Here is a 24,323-nt window from a genome sequence, read left to right on the forward strand (position 1 = left end):
TCCTCAGGAAGGGATTAAGAACGAAGCCATGCAAATCTTCTCATAACAAATTCAGTAAAAGCTGCTCTGAATGAAGCTTCCACTGCATTTTAAATATACTTTGTAATATGTCTTGCCACTGGGATAGCCTGGCCCACCATACAAATAGCCTGTTGTTTTGTTTCAGACACTATGAAGTTGATTGTTCAATTCACTCAGAACAGACAACAGATAATTAGTCATTTGTGTTTGGTAACTCAAATCTCTGAAGTCCACAGTGGCTGAGGTGAAAACCTTCTCAGGGCATTAGCAACAGGTAAAAGTTTGGAAGACTTTGTAGAAACAGAAAGCACAGAGGTGTCTAGCAAATAATTTTTATATAAGAGTTTTAAGTTTTTATATACTTTATTGAAGCTATCTGGTTTCTTATGGACCGGAGACTGAGTCAGGCAAAGTAGAAGTGGATGCAAATGCATCCAGAAAAGCATTAAAAACTGGACAAACTGGTGCTGGTAGAGGGGTACCAACCTCCAGCAAACTGCAGTATCACCCTTCAGCAAACCAAGACACCTGTCCAGATTTCCAGCCAAAATTCTGCATCATTTTTGTGATGGATTTCTAAAGCAGATTTCCTCAGTGGGCATGCCTGGGGATAAAATATCATCATCAGAAGCCATCTGGCCAGGGGAGTGAATATGAAATGAGCATCCAAGGGAATGTTCATTCAAATCACAATCCTCCTCCTCAGAAGAGGACTCATTCTGTCTCTTTTGAGGAAGTGAAGGTGAAAGTGCAACTGAAAGAAGAGGCGGTTTGACAGATATGGTTTTAAATAGGCCCTGAGAAAATCCCATCCATTCTTTTTCCTGGGATGTCTGAGGAGGAGAAACATTTTTTGTCTTAGGAGTGATTTCCACTTCAACAAAACATGGCAGATCCGACCCTTGGTATACCTCTATCAAAGATCCAGGCAACTCTTTCATTATCAGGATTTGACAGATGCCCTCTGGTCCTTCAGAAACTGAGCCTAGACTCCCACTTCAAAATTGTATCAGTTTGTTCAGTCAAATCAGATGCAGGAGAGTCAGACACCATATTGGCCTCATTTGGAGTTGAAGGGGCCTGAGAAGTGACTGGACATACTGTGGGCTCTTGCAATACCTCACTGGGTGCATACGAGTTTGACTAGTTAGATGATGGCTCAGGACTAGGCTATCTGAATTTCCTTTTTGGAATGAGTGGGACACTGGATGCCTAAGGTTCTTCCATTTTAGACTGGTTGAGTTGTTTCAAACATTGGGTCTCTAAATAGGCATTTAGCAAGGAAAGACTCTCATATAGGGTTTTTGGGATAATGACTGGCAAATCTGGCAATTCTTATAATTTGTGTTCAGCTCCAAAACAAAACAGACACTGGAAGTTGAGATCTTTTTAGGGAACCTGCCAAACACAATTGCACTTCCCCTCTTAGCAGACATCCATCAGACTACATCACTAAAATACAAAGAAAACAATGAAGGCTCCCCCCAATTGACCACTTATTTGAATAAAAGAAAAAAAGATGCCAACTATGATGAGAACAGCAGACAGACAGGTGTGAGCTCTGTCTTCAGACTGGCAGTGAGACAGTCTAAGGATCTCACTCCCAGACATCTGAAAATGTACCATCACTCCCGTGGGCTTAGGTCATATGTTGACAGTATGGAAGGTTTTGGTACCCCTGCCAGACATATGGGTTACCTTCATGAGATAACCCAACAGTTTTGGAATACTGTAGCAGTGATCAAAGGAAGGACATCCCTGGTCTTGTTCTGTATGATGGATAGCCTATGTGCCCCCCCCCCCCCCCGAAGAATACAGTCTGTGCTGGTTCCAAAAGGTCTGCAGAGTTGCAGAAATACTACTGTCTTTTACTACAGATCTTCTGGAGGAAGACAGTACAACAGTGTATGGAGCTTAGAAGAAAAAAGTAGACGTCCAAGTAGGATCCTTTTTCCAGAAGTGCTAACTACTAGAACTTTCCAGAAATTCACAGCTTTCTTCCCTTACGGCAAAAAGGCTGTCTACCATCCCTGGGATGTCACTGCATACCCAGTATACAGCAGATGTCCACACACACCATCTTCAGTTCTTTCTTGCCCACTGACCAGAAAAAAAAGGTTGAGACTCTAATAGAATCCATAGGTATCATCCTATCAGCTAGGAAGAACTTATGACAAACTTCATCCTACAGGTTCATGTTACAGGAAGCAGAAAGATCCTGGGTATCTTGGCTCTGGTAAACCTATTTAGACTTGGGGTGGCCATAGGTCCAGTATCAAAGACAGATGAGGACATCGGGGGGGGGGGTACTCACCCAGCCCTAGGATACAACAAAGAAAGAGATGATGAAGATGAGGATTAATGACTGTGACATTGATTCTACTCAAAACTTGTTACTACAGTAAGTATCTTATAAATCTACACTGTGTTCGTCACATAGACTGCTGTTGCATTAGTGCTAACTACTAAGAGTCTCAAGAACATACAAGTATTGAATGGTGGCTTGTTTGCAGTATGGAATTGCAGAATGGCTATGGAAATCCATGTCCTAAGCTCTGGAAGTGACATCTTTTTTAAGATACTTAGAAAGGAGTGAGAAGCAGATCAAGCTGTTATATCTAGCATGGACTGCATACTGAATCTACTCAGAAATGCAACTGTGGCCGCAGTGTCCCTACCAGAGTACAACTTAATGTGCATTCCCAGCTTTTTGTCATGAATATAGTAGTAAGAGGAAATAAAACATGCTAGGCATTTCATGGCTGCTTGGAAACTGATTTACCTTCCTTTTTAGGTGCAAAAGATACATAGACATACCTGTTCCAAGAATCACTCTTAGTTCTGCTGAGACAGTACTGAAGTTGCCTACAAATATCAATGGTCTCCAAAACCTTTTCTCCTTTGTCTTGTAGATCTGGGGATGAAGACTGGCAGTTGAACAAACTGGATCACAGATATTTATTTTATCACCATTGACGTGAAGGGTTTGTACATAAGTTGACCCTATACTATTGGAACACCAGGAAAGGCTCATCTACATCAGCACCTGCAGTTCATAAATTATGATACAGAAAACAGCCCTGCTGACAGAATAAATTTTAGATGTGTTGTTTTTGCTTTTGCTTCTTCAAAAGGGTGCTTGTGTCAGTTTTTTTTCCAATACAATACTCCGATCCTATGGAGGAGGAATACATTTTTGGGTGGCCTCAAACCCAAAACTCTTTAAGGAATTGTCCGATTGGGAACAGAGGTGCTAGAAGCAGTTGACAGGCAAGCAGGCAGAAAAGACTGAAAGATTTACCTATACTGAAGTTTATGGCAATCCTGATCTGAGCAATTCTAACAAGTAATGCAGAATCTAAGACAGTAGTGTACATGCGGGCATTCAATTCCCACAGGAATTCAATTCTAGGTGGATTCCGAGGGAAGATCTGTTCCATTTGGCTACGCAAGATGCCTGATGGCAGGCTTCCTACCTTCCTTGAACAGTGACAAGCAGGCACTCTGGGAAAACGTGCCCAAAGGGCAGCAGTGTGTTACCACCCATGCTAATAACTGCAGTGTCCACAGACCTGAATGAATCAAAGATCTCCTCAGGTTGTGTCAAGACATCCACCCACTGGGGCAGGTAGCACCTTTGGCCCTCATTTGTTTTCTGGCTCTTCCTGGGGAACAAGGAGTGAGGAAGGAAAGTGAAGACAAGCAGACTGAACCAGCTAAAGGAACAGGCTTTCACTGCTCTAGACTTTGTACAGCAATCTGCAGTAGAACCTCCTCAGCTGCCCATGGCAGATGAAATACATTCTCATTCAACATTTTTTGCTAGGACATGGCTCTCCTCTGGTTAATCTACCTGTGATTTTTGGTGGGAATGGATGTAGAAGGCTCTCAGGTACATGCCTGACGCTAGGGCTCTCACAGTCATTCTCCACACTGTACAGGGGTATGAATTAGTCCACCAATGCCCCCCCCCATTACATTCCACATCACTGCTGATTTTACTATCAAGTTTAAGATCCCTGTTTTTTTTTTTACAAGGACCTGAATGCCCCAAGTGCCTTAGTTACCAGACTTATTTCTTTTTACACTGATGTGCCTATTCCCTTTACTGCTGCCCTAAGTGTGATGGATACTGAGCTTTACTATGCAGGCTCTCCAGGCTGTATTAGAAGCATCTGTAGTCAGAATTTGACTGACTGGGCATTATTTGAAAGGAACTCCAACTTTCCCAGCATGTAATGTGCCCACCAGTAAAGTTCCTGACAGATGTGGGCAGGACAGAATCATCCCCTGCAGAGACTGTGTTTATTATTCTCATGAGATAACGCTATAGGTTTCTGATATGCAATACAATTAATAGTATAACCAGAACGGTGGATGCCATATTCTCCAAAGTGCAAACTAATGTAGATGCCCAGAATTTGGAAACACTCTAAGGTGACATGAAGGGGCCGACATGGAGCAGATAGTCATCCAGACAGGGTTGATGTGAATGCCAGTGTTATGCAATACACTACTACTGCAGCCAGGTATTCTGAAAAGACCCTGAAAGGAGTAGCCTTTTTTTCCCTTTAACTTGCTTACTTTTACATTTGGCAAAAGCAAGGCCAGCTCTTACTGTAGTGTGGAATGAGGGGATGAAATAATGTTTTTACTGAATGGGTTGTTGTCCCCCCTTTCTTCAGTTTCTAGAAGACCAATTGCAGGGAGTCCAAACAGCAGACTGCTGCCTCGTGGTATTAAAAATCTACAGGCTGACATCCTTTGATTAGGGCTTAATCCCCATCCAAGCATGTCTTCTAATTACTGCTATCACAGAAGCTGCCCTGAACATCATCTCAGAAACTGCATTACTTTGGAGCTGAAGTCCTTCAGGATTACACCTTGATACTTTAAGAGTGCCATTAAAACCTTGAAGACCATACAGACCTTTTCTATAAACTGCCTGGAATTCTTCTGTCTCGATCACTAGGAAGTGCTGGAACTGAAACCAGTTTTGACCCCCCCTTCTGAATTCATATACATCACCTCTGGATCAGCTGTACGGTTCTCATACAGGTGTTTGAGATTCCAGGACACTATGAAAATAAACCGGTTTCTCCCAGGCAAGGTGCTGCGAGAGTCTGGTTCCACAGATGCAGCAAAAAGACATCCTCTTAATGTCTGAGGACTGAAGTAGAGGAAAAATATTTAGGAGCAACCAATCCCAGAAAATCAAATAAATGTTTCTGGGCATATGAGACCCCCCTCTCTGCACTCCCTACTTGAGTTGATTTATTACTGTATGTAAGGTGCCACCAAATATGATTTCCCTTGTTGGAGAAGCAGAGGACAAAGTGTCATCACTGTCTGTCTCAAAACCAAGAGGAGAAGACATCTTGGGAATGCAGGCCAGGTCTTCATCCTCTGAATCAGAAGAATCCAACTCCCTGATGGGATAAGGTTCCGTCTTCTTTTTTTTTTTTTTTTTGTAGAGGGTATATGAGACACTGTGCTCTGATCTGACAATGGCTACAGCCTGTGAATAAAATACACTGAAATTGTGCACCAACCTGAACCAGTTCTTGAAGGAAATCAGGAGACGGGAGGCAAAAGATGGCAGGAGATGGGCTGGTTTTGCAGATGTCCTACTTTTTGGACACGTGCTCTTTGAAACTGTGACAGTCTTGAGGGCCTAGGTTTGAGAACAATAGTCTCTAACCTCTACTTTCTGACTGTGGATACCTTCACATAAAAGGACTAAGACAGCTCCATCCTCTCTCTCAGTATCAGAGTCAGATGCCTTTGAGGGGCATCTAGACCAACTGCTTGGAAAAAGTGTTCACAGTCTCCAGAGAAGCAATGCCAGAGACCATGGACATAGCAGGCAACTAGGTTAAGGAAGACAAAAGTGCCTCTCCAGGCTTGGTATCCTCAACCCAAGTAGGGCCCTCTGGGGCTGAACCATGACATCCCACCCTTCCTTTGATCCTTCTCTTTTGGGCACTTCTCAAAGGTTTCTTTTTTCTCCTTGTTTAGTTGGGACATCTACAACAGGCAATGAGATGCTGCAGGAACATAAAATCCAAAGAAACAAGAACAGCACGTAGGTAAACCAGGCAGGATACAAAATGCAAAACAGTAGTAAAAAAAAAATCCAAAGCCTGGAAACGCTGAGGTAAAATGCAGCGTTTACTCCAACCAGGAAAAAAAAAATCACAAAGCTTTTGGGATCAACCCCTCATCAGTGTGTAAAAAATAAATCAAATGCCTTCATTTAAATAGTAAATTCAAACCATAAAACTAATCACATGACACAGTTGTATTAAGCACTTCAGTATATGGCATGCTATAAGGTGCATCAAGCATTCTACATAGGGAAATGCACAAGAAGGTTGAAGGACAGAATTATTGAACATAAATCTGAAATACTTAGAGAGGTAGCAACTAATGTTCTGGGTAAGCATATGAGGGGAAAAAGGAAGTACACACAAATTTAACTTTAGAGAGCTTGACATCAGACAGAAGAAAAAGGGGGGATCTTAATAATGATTTAGAAGTATGTGAATATTCATGGATCACACTTTTAGAAGCTGACTGTATTCCAGGTCTAAACACAGCAGTAAGCATTAAACCTATTTTAAAAAGAAGACAGTTAACTTTGAAATAACAGCTTGTGTGGATGGGCCTTATTTAAATGTTTTACTTATTTTATGGCTATAGTGATTTTCAGTAACATTTTACCTGTATGTGTGTCTTTAAACTGAAGTGCTTAATACAACTGTGTCATGTGATTATTTTTATGGTTTGAATTAACTATTTAAATGAAGGCATTTGATTTCTGTTTTACACACTGATGAAGGTTTGATCCCAAAAGCTTTGAGATTTTTTTTCCTGTTTGGAATAAACGCTGAATTTTACCTCAATGTTTCCAGGCTTTGAATGTTTTTTACCACTATGCTGCAGGAACATGGCAGGTGGACAGGTAAGAAAATCAAGCCCTTTTTTTTTTTTTTTTAAACTCCCCCTGCGCCTATCTTTCTGCTAAAGCCAGAACAAATTCAACAACTGGCAATATCATATTCTCATTCTAAACAGACAATACAATGCATGTGATAATATTAATCAATCTGTCAGATGCACATGCAACTGTTAACTTTTTCGAGGGTAGACATGCCCTACACACATATTGGCTGTCTGACCCCAAGACTAAATACAAGATTTTTATAACATGGCACTTATCTCCAACTTTGGAACAAGCTGCAATGCCAGACTGACAACACTATACATGTGAGTGTTGCAAACTGTACTGTAGCAAGAAAAATGAAAATTATACAGGGAACAACAACCTAGGATTATGGACATCTGTCCAACCAGGGAGAAATCCCAGTAGTTAGCCCTACTGCAAGTGAATTACAAAATTATCATAAGAATTTCAAGATACAGCCCAGAATACAGAGATACTTTATGAACACACTGCAAGTTGGAGCGAAGTCAGAACTAGCAATAGAGCAAACCCCATCACTAAGAAAACCAGACCACAGTTAAGATTGTGTGACTTATAATGCATCATAAGTAGCAGGACAGCAATGAGCTTGACCTGCTTTCTTTACATACAAAGAGGCTTCTTATGAATGGTGGTGGGATTTTAGCCAATCATAGAAGTACAGATTGAGGGAATGGAATGAGGATAAGAAAAAGTCCTCCACAGAGGAAAGGATTGCTTCCTCTTTTAATGTCCATATAAAGCACAACGACTAAAATTCTATGCCAAGAGTGATGTCAAAGATGGACTGCCTGGACTTCTGCTTAAAAACAGACTCAGCAAAGTCATCCATTGTAAGCATGTATTTGAGCCAGGTGCCCTAGCCATACCATCAGCACAGCCAAAATTACAGCAAATCACACAGAAGCAGCTTATTCTGGATACAGCAGGCAGATTCTTTAAACACTCAAACAAGAAGAATTTTTCCAGTACTACAGTACCGGGGTCACTAAGAAGGAACGGAATTTGGACAGAGAAGACAAACAGAAGACTCTAATCCCCAAAAAGGCAAATGAGAATTCTCTTTCCAAACCTGCCCACAAATTAAGACTTCTTGTCTGGTAGCAAAATTAGTTTCTGGGTTCTCCACTCAAAGTGATCAAGGAGTGCACAAAATATTTAGTACAAAGGACACTCAGTCAGGATCTTTCTTCAACCAAATTGGGACTTACAGAAAATATTTAATTTGCTGAATACTGCTACAGCACAGTCTGGGTTCTTCATGTCAGCACACAAGCCATTCCAGGTAAACAGCTCTGCAGGAGAGATGATTCAAACTGCTTCCTCCTCTTTTCTCAGGTACTTTTAAGAAGTTCCTGGGGAGAAGGAATGGAGACTATAGGCAAGGCTTCTCCAAAGAAGGGCAATATCCAGAAAGCTAAATAAGATTTGTTGGTTGCATGTGTTTCTCAAGTAATGTCTTACCATTCCTCATAACAAATCAAAGAGGGAAAGTCTACACTGCCTGCTCTAGTTTCAGAAAAGACAAGGCTATAGATGGAAGTCATTCATGGAGACAAGTGTGTGAAAGCCATTAGCCAGAGATATGACAAGAGGGAAGCAACACTCAGGGATATGCCTACTGAAGGGAGCAAGAAGACTTGAGAGGTCTGCATCAGGCCTGATGCTGACAAAAGGTCAAGGTTACAGGTCTGCACTCACATGGAATTTTCTCACCAGGTTACAAGCCTAAGACCTGAACCACGAGACATGGAGTAGGAAGTCCTGACAAATCGCTGTACCTGCACTTACGAAACAACGAGAAGAATCTTCAACCCCAAGTACTACTATCATTCTTAAAAAAAACAAAAACAAAAAAAAAGGAGGGGGGTAGCACTGCTCTGAAAAAATGAATATTACGCAATCTGGAATAACCTGAATGAAAAGGTACCAGCACTAAAAACAATGGGAAGCTTGAGAGATGAAAAATATGCACAAAACTGAAAAGAAAGAATTCTAGCAGTTGTCTGACAGACAAAAAGGATAACTTGCCATTTCTTTCAATGAATTCTATCAAAGCCTGCTTTTGAGGCAATATAACCTTACCTTCTTGAAGAACTGTATTCACGACCTGCAAAATGAATAAAAGATGAACAGTATTACCAAAGTATCAAACCACTTCTACAAAGTGCAAACTATTTCAAAGATTTCCATTAACATACTGCGTACAGCTTTATGCACGGACACTGTTTTCTGATTTGTTGGTGGTTTATGGTTAATAAAACTGAAAACTTCTAACATCATGGACAGTTGCAGAAATAATATTAAATTAAACCAGCTTGCAGCAAATTTCATTCGTCAGTCTGACCTGAAGAAGGTGGCTTGATCAAACAGCAGACAGTGAAACAACCAAATATATGGTATACAGCAGATACATCAGCAGATATGTAGTGAACAAAACTTGCCAACAAGTGTTAATTACAAATTTTTACAAAGTGATAACACTATTTAAGCATAAAGAAAGTATAGCACTTGGCATGCTATATCAAAAACAGTGGAGTAATTTACTCTTAAGACTTGAGATACTACCGCAGGTAACAGCAGCATAGGACGAGTTAACTTATCTACCCCAACGACAAGTAGTTGAAGGACTAATATACTCAAATTTATTCATTGATGCCAAACACACTAAATGGACATCTTCACACTACTCCATTTCTCAAAAGGCCAAATGGAAACAGGACAAGTAAATTATTTAAATACTCACCATTTCAGTAAATCTTTGAGACAGTCCTCAGTGGCAGCTAATTAATTTCCTAAACTGATATACTCAGGGTAAGTGGACTCCGTCACACACACAAAAAGGTATCTCTCACTGTTTAAGGAGGTAATTCTGCAAATGATCCCTAGGCCCTGATCTACAACTGAATGTAAGACAACAATCTGCAAGAATAAACTGTAATAAACAACTGAAACATACCTGTTAAAGCTGAAAAATCCACACAAAATCAGGCACTCAAGAGCAACCAATAAGGTGAAAAAGAAGTTATGTACTCACCATAACGTTCCATGATTGTAGTCCATCTCGCCCTTCATTCTTACATATGGGTTCGGAGACGATCCTTGGCTCTGACTCGGCGGATTACAAAGCTCAAAGTCTCTAAGTTGGCTCATGGCAAGGTAGGTATCCCATAATGCACTAGTAACAATCCCCAGATCTTGTTTGCTGCTGTCTATAATAGTGATATAAAAGTATTTCCACAAGGAAAAACAATACATGAAAGGTCTCTAAATTTAAAGAAGATAGACATTATCTTGTCTGCAGACCCTCCAATGATACATGGATGGGGATAGGTGGGTCGGTTCGTAAGAATGAAGGGCCAGATGGACTACAAACATGGAACGTTATGGTGAGTACATAACTTCTTTATGTTCTGTAGTCCTATCTCGCCTTCATTCTTATATATGGGACAGCGTCCCTAGCACCTTTTTCTCGCGTGGCTCATGGGAATATACTCCTAAGAACCGTGGAACCAAAGGAGGCTCTACCCCTGGAGGCAAAGTCCATGTAATGAGTAATAAAGGTATGAGGAGTAACCCAAGTTGCTGCTGCACATATACTGTCCATTGGAATTCTGGCCTGAAAAGCGGCAGATGTGGATATAGATCTGGTAGAATGAGCTTTAATTTTAAATGGGAGTTCTTTGCTATTAGAAGAGTAAATAAAAGATATACAACTTGAAATCCAGTTTGATAACGTTATCTTGGAGACTGACATTCCTTTTCTCGTCTCCGGAAAAAATATCAATAATTGGTCTGATTTCCTAAACTCTTTGGTTCTATGAAGATAGAACCTTAACTGTCGGTGTACATCAAGTTGATGAAACATATTATTCCGCTTTGTTTGTATAATTTGGAAAAAATACTGGAAGTTCAATAGTCTGATTAATATTGGACTGTGAACAAATCTTAGGGACGAAGGAAAGGTTAGTGCGAAGGGAAACTCTGTCTCTATGGAATATCAAGTAAGGAGGTTTGACAGACTGCTTGCAGTTCTGACACTCTTCGGGCGGACGTAATGGCTACCAGAAAAATGGTCTTCCATGAAAGGAACTTTAAATCACATGTATGTGAAGGTTCAAAAGGCGGTGAGGTAAGTTTTGAAAGAACAAAATTTAAATCCCAGGGAGAAACAGGTTCTTGAAAAGGAGGTCTTAGTAAGGTAGTGCTTTTTAAAAATGATTTACACAATCTGTGAGCCATAAGATTAGGTTCATGTTGCCCCAAATGAAAACTGGAGATAGCTGCTAACTGAACTTTAATTGTAGCAACAGCTGATCCCAGATGAAAAAGTTTGGTTAGAAATTCTAACAATAAGGGAATGGAGGCTGTGTATGGATCTATGTTCCTAGTTTGTGCCCAAAGGGAAAATCTTTTCCATTTGCTAGCGTACAATTTTCTTATAGAAGGTTTATGAGATGACATCAGAATATGTGTAACCGCAGGGGAGAAATAATGAAACCTGACTAGGGATGGAAGTGGAGTAGCCACGGTGTCAAGCTGAGGGTGCAGAGACAAGGATGGAACATGCCTGACATATGTGTCAGAAGGTCTGGTACTGGGTCCAGAGTCCATGGATCGTCCAGAAGGTGAGGCCCGAGGAAAGGGAACCAAATCTGATGAGACCAGTAAGGAGTGATGAGAATCATTCTGCTTCCCAAAGACTTTGCTTTCTGGATAACTTTCGATATTAGCGGAAAGGGAGAAAAAACATAAAGAAGTCCCAAGGGCCAATTGTGGACAAGTGAGTCTCTCTGTGTCTCCCCCCCCCCTGGGAGGGGGGGGTAAGGGTACCTGCTGTATTTGGTGTTCATTGGGGTGGCAAACAGATAGCAGCAAGGCTGTCCCCATTTGTGGAAAATCTGCTCTGCGACTTTCTGATTCAGAGACCACTCGTGAGGCATCAAGATTGCCCTGCTAAGCTTGTCAGCTATCACATTAGTTCTCCCCGGGATACGTGTTGCAACTAGAAAGTGTTGGGAAGAAATCTCCCACTGCCAAACATGTAGGGACTCTCGACATAGGGGGTAGGATTTGGTTCCCCCTTGTTTGTTTATATACCATACCACTGACATACTGTCTGATTGGATTGCTATTGTCCCTAAAGGAAGAAAGTCGTAAAGTGCTTTAAACGCTAGTAGCACTGCTCTCATCTCTAGAACACTGACATACAAGTGAGCCTCGTGTTCTTGCCATGTGCCTTGGACTGTCCCTCCTAGATAATGAACCCCCCCACCCTATCTGGGTCACAGTAGCAACGGGATGGCGAGGAATGAATGGTCTCCCTATCGTTAGTTGATTGGACTGGATCCACCAACGAAGGGCCTTTTTTCAAGATTCCGTTATTAAAATGGGATGAGACAGGGGCAGTTGCTGAAGAGACCACTCGGAAAAAAGTAGCCACTGTGGAATTCTCATATGTAGTCTGGCTAATGGAACTAGAGTTATAGTAGAGGCCATGGTTCCCAGTAGCTTGAGGACTGTCTTCGCTTTGACCTTGTGATGGGGAAGCAGGCTGTATATTTGTTGTCTTAGATTTTGCACTCTGTCTGAAGGAAGGCGAGCCATCATTGCAACTGCGTCTATTTCTGCGCCTATAAAAGTCACATATTGAGAGGGCGACAAGACAGACTTTTCCCAATTTATAATGATGCCTAGCTGAGTACAGACTTGGATGGTTGAATCCCTGGCTTGTAAAAGTAGATGTCTGGTGGTGGCAGTCAGGAGCCAGTCGTCCAGGTACGGAAACACTTGGAATCCAAGACGTCTCAAGTGAGCCGTTACTACCGCCATGCATTTGGTGAACAGCCTGGGGGCTGTGGTGAGACCAAAGGGCAGAGCATGAAACTGGTAATGACTGGCTCCCAGATGGAAGCATAAATGACTCCTTGATGCTCTGTCCATTTTTATGTGGTAGTACACATCTTAGCGGTCTATGAAGCACATCCAATTATTTTTCCCTAACAGAGGGAGTATAGACTGCAGTGTTACTATTCAGAACTTGGACTTCTTCACTGATTCATTTAACTTGCTGAGATCCAAGATGGGCCTCTAGTCCCCTGTTCATTTTGGCACTAAAAAGAATCTGGAGTAAGTTCTAAATCCTATCTGGTTTGCGGGGACGGTTTGGATGACTCTCTTTGGGAGCAACTTTTGGACTTCTATAGTTGCTTGATCCCTGTGATTGGGTGGAACATCTGGGATTTTCTTGGTTAGATCAGGTGGAAAACAGAAGGGTATGGAGTATCCTCTGGAAATTATCCTTTGTACCCACTTGTCTTGTGTAATGTGATGTCATGCCAGGCTTCTGGGTACAAGGATAAGCGACTCCCGACTGGCTCTAGAGAAGCGCAGCCGGGCCTCACTTCAGGAGCGCTGATAGGGATGTCCACGAAAGGAATCACGGTCACCCTAGTTTTGCAGACCCCCCCCCACCACTAGGGTGACGTCTTCCACTATTTCCTCCTCCTCTGCCTCTGGAGAAAGAATCACCTTGTGCATCTGGGAAAAATCTCTGAGATTTCTCGAACCACATTTTTTCCCCCTTTCTGACCTTAGGGTATTGGTCTAGAAGGGACGGAAAAACATACTCCCACGGCAGCAAGAGTCTTCCCTTCCTGCTCGCAACTGGTGAGTGTGTCTTTTATCTTTGGTCCAAACAGAGAGGAACCGTCCAAGGGGGCATTGGTTAATGTAGATTTGAAGGGCTCCGCAAAGTTACTCAAGCGCATCCAGTAGTGTCTCCTAAGGGAAACTCCTGAACCCGCTGCCCTGCTTGCTCCATCTGCTGTGTAAGATATCAGCCTCATGGAGGAGTTAACAATAGAGTTTTAAGGAGGACAACTGAGCAGTAACCTTCTCAGGGACTCCTTCAGTTGAAGTATCTTGGAGAGCATCTCCCAGCTCTTTTAGGAGATCTCTTTGAAGCCTAGTAAAATGGGTGAGGTAATTCAGCGATCTGGGTGTAAAAGCCACTGAAGAAAAAATACGCTTCCCATATCTGTCTATCTTTGTTCAGTGGGTGGACAGATGAGGATGTCTCCGCTAGTTCCTTCTTTGTGGCTGCTGCCACCACCATTGTATCTACAGGCACTCCTTTGGTCAGAAACTCTTTTTCTTTAGGTGCTGAAAGGAATTTGTTCGGCCTTCTAGGGACTGGTTACACGGTGTCAGGAGTTTCCCACACATTTCAACTCACCAAATCTAACAGCTCATCGAAAGGTGGAGACACCCAAGAGGCTGAAGGTTGAGACCCGAAAGCCTTCAGATACACTGACTCCTCATCAGAAGGGGTGACGGTGGGCCAGCCGCCTCTCTGTTTCAGGATCTCTAGGATATCTACGAAGGAGATATCATCAGAGGTCGACCTAGGGGACCCTTCTGACTCCTCAAGGTCAGTGTCAGAGGTGATGGACTCATCAGGGGAGTCTACGTGTTTCCTCTTGCAAGTTTTCTTCCCAGGAGGCTCCTCAGAAGAGTATTCTGGGGAGGTCTCGGAAGACTCAGGCCACCCAAGGGGGGGCTCCTGAGGCTGCGGGTCTCTGCTGTCATGAGAGAGAGAGAGATGGTGCTGAGACAGAGGTTGGAGCTTGAGGGGGAAGAACATCCATACCGTTGTGTAGAGCTGAAGATCTAGACAGCACACTCCACATCATCTCAATGGCAGATCCCTCCAGCTCAGAGGACACCACCGGTTCCGAAGAAGAGGAAGTAGCCCCTGGGCTCCAAGACAAATGTAGGATCTGAGCTCAGCCCAGCCGACGCACCGAGAGGTAGGCTCAAAACCTGAAGAAGTTTGGGTCCGAGCGTCCCCATCAGGGCTGACTGGAGAGCTTCGGCTCCTAGACACTAGGGACGGCATCAAAGGTGTCGGAGCGGAACTCGGCTCCGAGAAAGCCACTTGGGGTGCTGGAACAGACGGTTCCACAACAAACGGCACCGATAGATCTGGCTCCGAAAGACCGGCATGGCTCGGAGGAGAAACAGGTAATACGGCCTTAGACGGCTCTGGAACCGATTGGGTCAGAGCCGACAACAAATTTGCTAGCATTGACAACTTGAAAAGTCTAAGTACCACCCTCTCAACATCCTCCTCAGAAAGACTCCTGGAGGATCTGGAAGACAAGATAGGGGACTGAAATCTCTGCAAAATTGCAGATCTAAGTATCGGGGATACCGGTAGTAAGTCTCTTGACCAGCTCTGAGGTATGGATTCAGCTATAGACTCAGAGAAACTTGGGGACAAAACTGGAAGGACTATATCAATAACCTCAACCTTCTCTGAAGGCAGAGGAGCCGAAGAGGTAGAAGGATTTGTCAACTTTGGCAATTTTCTCTGGAGGTTCTGATTTGCCAGTCGGTGTAGGAGACTGTCTTTTCACCGAATTAACCTTCTCTTTTTTTTGAAGAGGGAGACCTGGAGTGAGAAGAGGAAGAACTAGCTAAATCCTCCTCAAAGGAAGGTTTAAGGAGACCTCTCAAAATCAGTTTGTTCTTCCTTTCCTGGAGAACCCAGGAACTAAAAGAATGGCAAAAAGTACATGTCTCCTGTAGATGTATGGCTCCCAAACAATAAACACAAATACTATGCCTGTCAGTAAGGGACATTTTTTGTGAACATTTTAGGCATTTCTTAAAACCCAAAAATGTATGGTCTTTAGTTTCCTTAGACACAACAACCACAACGACGACAACAGACTACAGTCGTAGACAGACAATAAGAAGAGAGGACAAGGTCCTCTAACTTAAACAGGCCAAGCCCTGCTGAAGAAACAACACACAAGGGAGAAAGGCAATAGACGACTAGGTCCTCTAACTTAAACGGGCCTAGCCCTGAACAGAGGGGTAGGCGAGATAAAGAATAAACAAGCAACAGAAAGGCAAAAGTAGGTCCTCTAACTAAAAAACAGACCTATGCCTGAGAAAAATGAACAATAACTTGCATAACAGAAAACGAAGGGAAACCACTAAGGAAGGCCTGCGGAAGCGACGGCCAACAATTAGCAACAACAATTTGCAATAAAACTTCAGAAACACACTAACTACTCGCAAGTTAACAACATCAAGCTATTAATACTAAACTAACTTTACAGTAAAAAAGAGCACTAAAAACAATGGAAGAAAAAAAATATTCCAACTTAGCCACGGCCAAGAAAGAGAACACTTCAGAACTCGTAGAGCGGCAAACGAGATCTGGGGATTGTTACTAGTGCATTATAGGATATCTACCTTGCCACGAACCAACTTAGAGACTTCGAGCTTTGTAATCGTCCGAGTTGGAGCAGAGGATCGGCTCCGAACCCATATGTAATAATGAAGGCGAGATAGGACTACAGAACATTACTAATTTACCTAACTAATCTTACAGTACTGACAGAGACGCTCTGTACTGCCTCAACTGATGGGTACAATCTCAAACTGTACCCACACCTCCACAAAAATGGATGAAGGAGCACAGGCCGAATAAAGCATACAAGGGCAACTCTGCAGCATCATGTTATTCAGGGTGCTAACAGCATGGAGGTAACTCATCACAGAAGACACTGATAACCAATGACACAAGACACTATGCCATGGTATGCCAGAAATAAACCCAATGAATGAAAAGTTGTCCTAAGACAAAAAAGTGCAAACAGGAGAGAACTGACCAGATTCATGTGAAAGAGGCAAGACATCCTGGTTCATTCTGCCAAAAATGTTAAAACTTTGCAAAGGGCATGCAGCTACCACTCTTTGCTACAGTACAGCACTCTCATTATGCCAATCTAAGCTGCCAGAAAGCATCAATGGTGATCCAGGTCACAAGACAAGGATGGTTAAAGGGAGGCCGGTCTTAAACAATACTAAATGAGGCATAAAAACACAACAGAAGAGAGGAGGCAGAAGTCTCCGACTCTAAAATCATTAACCCAGTAAAGGATGGGTTGACAATACTTGTCTGATAACAGAGATGGAATGTGCCAAGAAGGTAACACAAACCCAGTTCAGAAAAGTACAGTTGTGTACACTTACACTTGAACATCTACATTTATGGTATTCACTGTTGCAGTCATCACATTTGGGCTATTTGCCTGCAGGGTAGCCCTCAGCCGGCCTGAATACCAGAGTCTTGAGATTTCTGAGTCTGATGCTGTCACCTCTTCTATGACGTCAGATCGTCAGGGATATAAAACATGCAGCCGATGCCATTACATCAGTTTTTCTTGCCCCAGATGTCAGGTGCTCCCAAAATAGGGAGCAATTATATGGTGTGGAAAAGCCCCAGCAAAAAGCAAATATCCACAGTATAAGATATGCCAAACCAAAAAGGATAGGTGAAAGCAAAGACAATCAGGGGGCTGGAGGGAGGGTAACCAGGACTACAACAGCGAATACACTCGAACATCTACATTTATGGTAAGTGTACACAACTGTACTATGTTCTTTATGTTTCACTGTTGCAGTCATCACATTTGGGTTGATTCCCAAAGCTAAGGAAGGGTGGAAGTAGTTTAAGAAGCATTAGGCCTAGCAATTAGGCTCTGTAAGACTGCTGTGGCAAATCCAGCTCTGGAATTAGAAAAGTTAGGAAAGTAGTAATGCTTGGTGAAAGTGTGTACAGAGCTCCAGGTTGCAGCTTCCAGGATGTCCCTGGTACGGACTCCTCTGAGAAATGCAGTAGAGGTAGATGTAGCCCTAGTGGAATGTGTTCTTATCCCCTGTGCGGTAGGTTTTCCATGGTGCTTGTAGCAGAAATGGATGCAGTGTACTATCCATTAGACATGGTTTGCTTTGAAATGGCCTTCCCCTCTGCCCCCCCAGCAAAGCTAACTAGCAAGCTGGTCAGATTTTCTGAGAGGCGTAGTCCTGTCCAAATAGAATCAAAGCTGTCTGTGCACGTCTAGAGAATGCAGTATCCTTTCCCCTTTATTCTGAGGATTAGGGGAAAAAAGTAGGCAAATGAATGGACTGGTTTAAAGACACACTAGACACCACCTTGGGCATAAAAGATGGGTTAGCCCTGAGGGAAACCCTGCCCGATTGGAAGATAATGAGAGTTCCACTGCCATAAGGGCCTGCAGTTCAGACACTCTTCTTCCTGAAGTGATGGCTAGAAGTAAAGCAGTTTTCCATGAGAGGAAATTTCAACTCTGCTGTAGCAGCTGGTTCAAAGGGGGGAAGTGTAAGTTTTTCCAATGCAAAGTTAAGGTCCCAGGCTGGAGTGGGAGCTGTCCTGGGGGGTCTTAAAATTTTGGCCCCTCTAAGGAACTGTTTTACCCTTGGATGAGAGAAGAGGGGTGGCTCAGTATTATAATGAGCTGAGATGGCAGAGGCATGAATCTTAATTGAAGAGAAGGATAGGCCCTTGTGGAGCATTTCTGTTACGTAATCTAGTATATGAGGTAAGCCGGGCACAGTTTTGCCCATCCCTTGAGACTGGCTCCAGGAACAGTATTTTCCACTTTTCTGAATAGGATTTTTCTAGTACTAGGCCTCCTTGCCTCAAGAATGACATCCAGCACCTGCTTACTGAGGGCTGCTAGAGGTGAGTTCAGGGGATTAGCCAGGCTGCAAGGTTCAAAGTCTGAAGTTGAGGGTGCAGACTTTGGCCCCCCTGCTGGGACAGCAGGGAAGGGGTCTGAGGCAGGTGCCATGGTTGTAGCACTGTCAGACTGCGCAAAAGAGGATACCAGTGCTGGCGTGGCCAGTCTGGTGCAATCAGGATTGTTCTTTGCTTGTCCTGTTTGATCTTTAGTAGAACCTTCGAGAGGAGAATCAGAGGGGGAAAGGCATAGACTGAGAGGCTTTCCCAGGAAAAGGACAGGGCATCCACCTTCCTAGCTTGGCTGTAGGGATTTCTGGTGCAGAACTTGTTCAATTGATAGTTTTGAGGGGAAGCAAGCAGGTCCACCTCTGGTGTCCCCATCTGTTCCCCAAATGCTTGAATATTCTGGGTTCCAGTTTCCATTTGTGACGGTCCATGAGATTTCTGCTTAAGTCGTCTGCCAGTGAATTTAGATTGCCTGGCAGGAATTGAGCTTGTAGGTGCACTTGGTTGCTCAAGGCTGTGTTCCACAGAGCCATGGCTAGTCTTCAGAGTGTGTAGGAATGTGTTCCCCCCTGCTTGTTTATGCACCACATAACTGTGGTGTTGTCTGTCTTTACCAACAGTTGTCCTGGAAGAATAAGGTCTTTGAAGGCTGCCAGAGCATTCTGTACAGCCAACATTTCTTTTTGATTGATATACAGGTGCATCTGCTTGGGTTCCATTTGCCCTGAATGCATGTCAGCCCCCCATGCATAGTCTGATGCGTCTGTTGTTAGGGTTTGGGCTGCAGGGGGTAGAGTGAAAGAGAGTCCCCTGTTGTGGTTGCAGGCCTCTGGCCACCAAAGGAACTCTACCCTTAGACACGGAAAGATAGGAATTATTGTTTCCAGGTCCTGAGAATGATGACACCATAGACTTTTTAGATACCATTGAAGTTTCCTCATATGCAGTCTTGCATATGGAATTAACAGAATGCAAGAGGCCATGAACCCCAGAGCTTGCAGTATTTTCCTTGCAGACAGCTGGGTTTTTGTGGCCAGTAGGTTGAAGTAAGTTGTCAAATAAATTTGTTTCTATGGAGTGAGGAATGCCATCTGGGAAGTTGTGTTCAAACTTGCTCCCAGGAATACAATCTGTTGGCAGGGTACTACGTGTGATTTCTTTTCGTTGATGGTGTACCCCAATAAAGTTAGAAGTCTCTTTACAAATGCCAGGTGCTGTAGTAGCAAGTCCTGACTTTCCATCTGAATCAAGCAATCGTCCAAGCATGGTTAAATCTGAATACTTCTCTGTCTGCAAAAAGCAATGGCTGGAGCTAGGCACTTTGTGAATACCCTGGGCACAGTAGATAAGCCAAAAGGAAGTGCAGAGAACTGAGCCTGCCCTGCAGCGAAGGTATTTCCTGCAAGTTTCCCTTATGGGGATGTGCAGGTAAGCTCCTTTTAAGTCTAGGGTTGGCAGCCAGGAATCCTTGGCTAGCAAAGGAAGCAGCTGTTGGAGAGTAAGCATTTTGAATTTTGGAACCATCAGAAAGGTGTTGAGAATAGATAAATCCAGGATAGGATGCCAGGAGTTTTCTTTTCTGGGAACCAGGAACAGTCTTGAATAAAAACCCTGCCCCCTTTGTTCTGCTGGGACAGGTTGTATAGCCTTGATTCTGAGGAGAGAAAGTGCTTGCTTTTGGGCCTCCACCCACTGGTTTGGGGGAAGGTCTGGCCATCCACTTAAGGTTGGGAGTGAGTGGACGTGGAATCTGTATCCAAGGGAAACAATGTTTAAAACCCATTTGTCTTGGGCAATGTATTCCCAGTTTTTTGCATGCAGGGTGAGTTTTCCTCCTAAAGGTGCAAGTACTTGAGCAAGGCTTGGGGGGAGTTAAGGATAAGTCATTGCGCAAGTTTACCATGGGGGGTGGCTTACTACTCCCTGTTTTGGACGTGGGAGCACCTCACTGCTTAGATCTGTGCATAACCTGAGACTGAAGTCTTGGTCTGCTGCCCCTGGGTTTGGACTGAGAAGCCCTGGAAGGGACTGGAAAGGACCAGTTCTTTGAAGGTCAGTGCCTACTGAATCTAGGTGGTTGTACTTGTAAGAAATCTTTAACAGTTTGCATAGATTTGGCTTTCTCCTCCATCCTTTTGAGAGCTTCTTCTGCTTTATTACCAAACTGGCGCTCTTGGTTTAAGGATGCATCCAGTAATTTTGCTTTGACATGATCTGGCAAGTTTTGTTCCTTAAGCCAAGCATGCCTTCTCAGAACAGACCCAGTGACAGCAGCCCTACAAGATGCTTCTAAAGCATTAAAACCACACTGCAAAGTATGTTTACCAAATTGGTCAGCAGAATGCATTAACTCTTGTAAATCTTTGTGTTCTGCACAGTCAGGAATCAACATAATTTTCTGTTTAATTAGCCCCATAATATGCTGCTGATACTTTAACATAAAAAACTGGCAATTTAAAGCTCTAATGGCCAGAGTAGCAGAGGTGTATACCGTCTTACCCCATCTGTTTAAAGCCCTAGAATCCCTGTCAGAAGGGGTAGGATTCTTGGCAGTAGTAGCCTTAATGCCTTTTGGTCCTTGGGAAATGGTCTCTAGATCCGCAGTAGGATTCTTGAAAAGGAATTTGTAAGAGGTACTCTATAGTACCTGTCAGGTTTCCTGGGAGCTGAAGGCAAAGTAGCCGGGGTAAGGCTGGACTCCAAGAAAACATCATTTACAATCTCCAGAACAGGAGGGATAGCCAGAGGCCTGTGCTGAGGCAGGTTTAAAAATTCCCCGAGTCTCTTTTCGGACTGAGAGTAGTCCTGGCTTTCCCAGCGGAAATGCTCCCTAAGGGTATGCAGGGTTTCACCAAAAGAAAAATCTTCTGGAGGGGAATGGAATCCTCTGCATCAGAATCCTCATAGGTAGATAAGGGTATGTCCTGGTAGTCAGAAGGAACAGAGATATTGATTCCTGATCAGAAGAATCAGAAGGAAAATCAATTCTAGGTCACTTTGAGGGGGAAGGCTGGCTTCCCCTAATTAAGGTAATAAGGTCTTCAGCCATTCTAATCATTTGTTTTTGAGGCCTGTGGGCCTGAGAATGCGCTTTGGTCGTCTGTTTCCTAGGCGTAGTGCGAACTTTAGCCCTGAGAAATTCAGTATTTTTGGCTTGAAACGAAGTTGTCGGTTTAACATGAAAATCGGTAGGCCTGAATACACCCTCAGAAGCCATTGCCTGCACAGCGGCTCCGGACCCATCCAAGGTAGAGACATCCGCAGGTTCCATAGTCGAAGAAGCATCTCGCGGCATATCGGAGTCCGAATGGGTCTCAGTAGAGGCCTGTGAATCTGTAGAAGCGGGTATCAGGGGCTGCAAAAGCACCTCACTGAGTACCGGCGGACTGGCGACTAGCTTAACGGTAGGGTCTTCGGCAGTTTTGGACCTATGCGGTCTGTCTTTGTCTTTAACCTTATGTTTTTTGGAAGATCGGTGGTTGGATGGCTTACCGATGCCATTTCGGAGTACGGAGATCGAGAGCGAAGTATTTAGCTACAAAAATTGTCCGATGACAGATAGTTTGGGCGTTGAACAAGGCACAAAACAGACAGCGAGGGATGTCATGATCTGGGCCTAAAAAGGTGATGCAGTAGGAATGAAAATCCCTATGAGGTATTTGCTTTCCACAGGCAAGAAAATTATTTTTTCTGACATCGGTTAGAGCAAGAAAAAAGGATCCCCAACGGGGTACTTATCTTTTAGAAGACTTCAGGTCTGAAACTTGAAAATGAAAATTTCAGGAGTCAGCTGACCTGCACTTTCAAACTGCTTCTGCTTTGGGCATCACACGGCAAGAAAGACTGACGTAATGGCGTTGGCTGCATGTTTTATACCCCTGATGTAATGGAAGAAGCGACAGCATCAGATGCAGAAATCCCAAGACTCTGGTATTCAGGCAGGCTGAGGGCTACCTGCAGGCAGATAACCCAAATATGATGACTGCAACAGTGAAACATGAAGAACATCCAGATTTTGGGGAGGGTGGAAAGAAGACTATACTGACTTCTATATCTCTGCCACCAAAAAATCAGGAACTATAACGAAAAAGAGTGTGACTCACCATATACTCTTCAAAGGTCTCACAGTAAAAGTACATGTTATTGCTAGTATAATCTTTGTCTAAACCAGGATGGGGTCATGAGAGGTGACCGCTGAAGGACCTGAAACAAAGTCTTCAAGATCAATCCAGTAAAATCAGGGTGTCAACTTCTCAGACCTTAGTCTGGCAATAAAAGCAAGTAATCAAGGGGTGGAAGGTTAATTTCAAAAAGACAATTACAAAAGCACCAAATATAATTATTATTATATAGGGTTGAGTATCACAATCCTGAAGACTATCATCTTGAAATTCATAACCCCAAGCCCATAACATCGAAATATCAAAATGCTGAAGACCTGTGTCTAAACATCTTGAATACAGAATCCAAATACCAATTGGAACCCCAAAAAAAGTGCTAACATGGGTTTTGCAGGGGAGCAAGTCCAGGAGTTTGATATTATGGTCTTCAGCATTTAGATCTTTCAATATTATGGTCTCAGGATTTTGATTTTCAAGAATGTGTACTAAAGAATCATCCTCTTCCAAGAAAGAGAGAGGGCGTCTACCTTCCAAGCCAGAGGACATGAGACTCTGGTACAAAAGAGAGGAAGCTGTCTGTTCACACGGGAGGCAAAATGATCTACTTGAGGAGTACCTCACTGGTGGGCAATGTGGAGAAACACGTCTCTTTGAATCATCCACTCATGAGTTTGTGTTAAGGACCTGCTTAGAGAATCAGTCTCAATGTTCTGACCTGAAGGAATGTAAACCACCTGAAGAGTCACTTGATACTGGACAGCTAATTCTCAAACTTGAACAGCTAGTCTCCTTGCTTGCTGATGTACCACATCACTGCGGTATTGTCTGTAAAGATTTTGAGGGGTCCTGGAATGAAAAGCCTGAAGAGACAGGAGAAGAGCGCTCATCTCTTTAATACTGATGTGGTCCTTTTGACAAAGGGGCCAAAGTCCCTACACTTTCAGAGGACTGAAGGAGGTCGCTCACCCTGGGTCTGAGGCATCTATAAAGAGGTCCTGAGTGGGGACTGGAGGTTGAAAAGGAAGCCCTGGGTTGAGGGACAACTGATGAATCCACCACTGAAGTTACAGCTTGAGGCATGGGAGAAGGGGAATTGGAAAATCCAAAGGATGAGAATGTTGAAGCCAGACTAACTTTAGGAAGCACTGGAGCTTTCTCATATGAAGCTTGGCCAGAGGAAGTATAGGAATGGTGGAAGCCATGTATCCCAGAGCCCTTAGAAACTCCCTGGCTGTAATGGAATTCAAAGGAAGAAGGGATTGAAAGAATGCAATCAGAGTTAAAACCTTGGGAGGAAGCAGAAATGCCAGCATTATAATAGCCTGCAGCCTGCACAATAGAAAAGCATGATCCTGAGAAGGAGTTTGGCATGATTTTTGGAAATTCACTATGAACCCTAGGCTTTGCAGGAGATGAATAGCGAGGTGAAAAGCTCTTGAAAAGAAGCCTGAATGAGGTAATCCAGGTAAGGAAAGATCTGGATTCGCCTTAACCTGCAAAAAGCAATCACAGGAGCGAGGCATTTGTTGAATACCCTTGGGGCAACAGAAAGACCAAAGGGCAAAGCAGAGAACTGAAAATGCAAGGAAGCAACAGAGGAATGTAAAAACTTCCTGAAAAGGGGGAT

General features: G+C 43.4%; 1 protein-coding gene across 1 annotated transcript in view; it reads right to left on the reverse strand.

Annotated features, from left to right (window-relative positions):
• Window positions 1-24,323, reverse strand: part of LOC122801610 (CLK4 associating serine/arginine rich protein) — a 1,938,306-nt gene that overhangs the window by 33,741 nt on the left and 1,880,242 nt on the right. The window contains exon 20 of the mRNA XM_044071085.1: window positions 9,092-9,116. Within this exon, the coding sequence (XP_043927020.1) occupies window positions 9,092-9,116 (25 nt within the window). The remainder of the gene's footprint in view (window positions 1-9,091; window positions 9,117-24,323) is intronic.

Source organism: Protopterus annectens, chromosome 5.part0 (genome assembly GCF_019279795.1).
Source record: "Protopterus annectens isolate FY-2018-M chromosome 5.part0, PAN1.0, whole genome shotgun sequence".
NCBI lineage: Eukaryota > Metazoa > Chordata > Ceratodontiformes > Protopteridae > Protopterus > Protopterus annectens.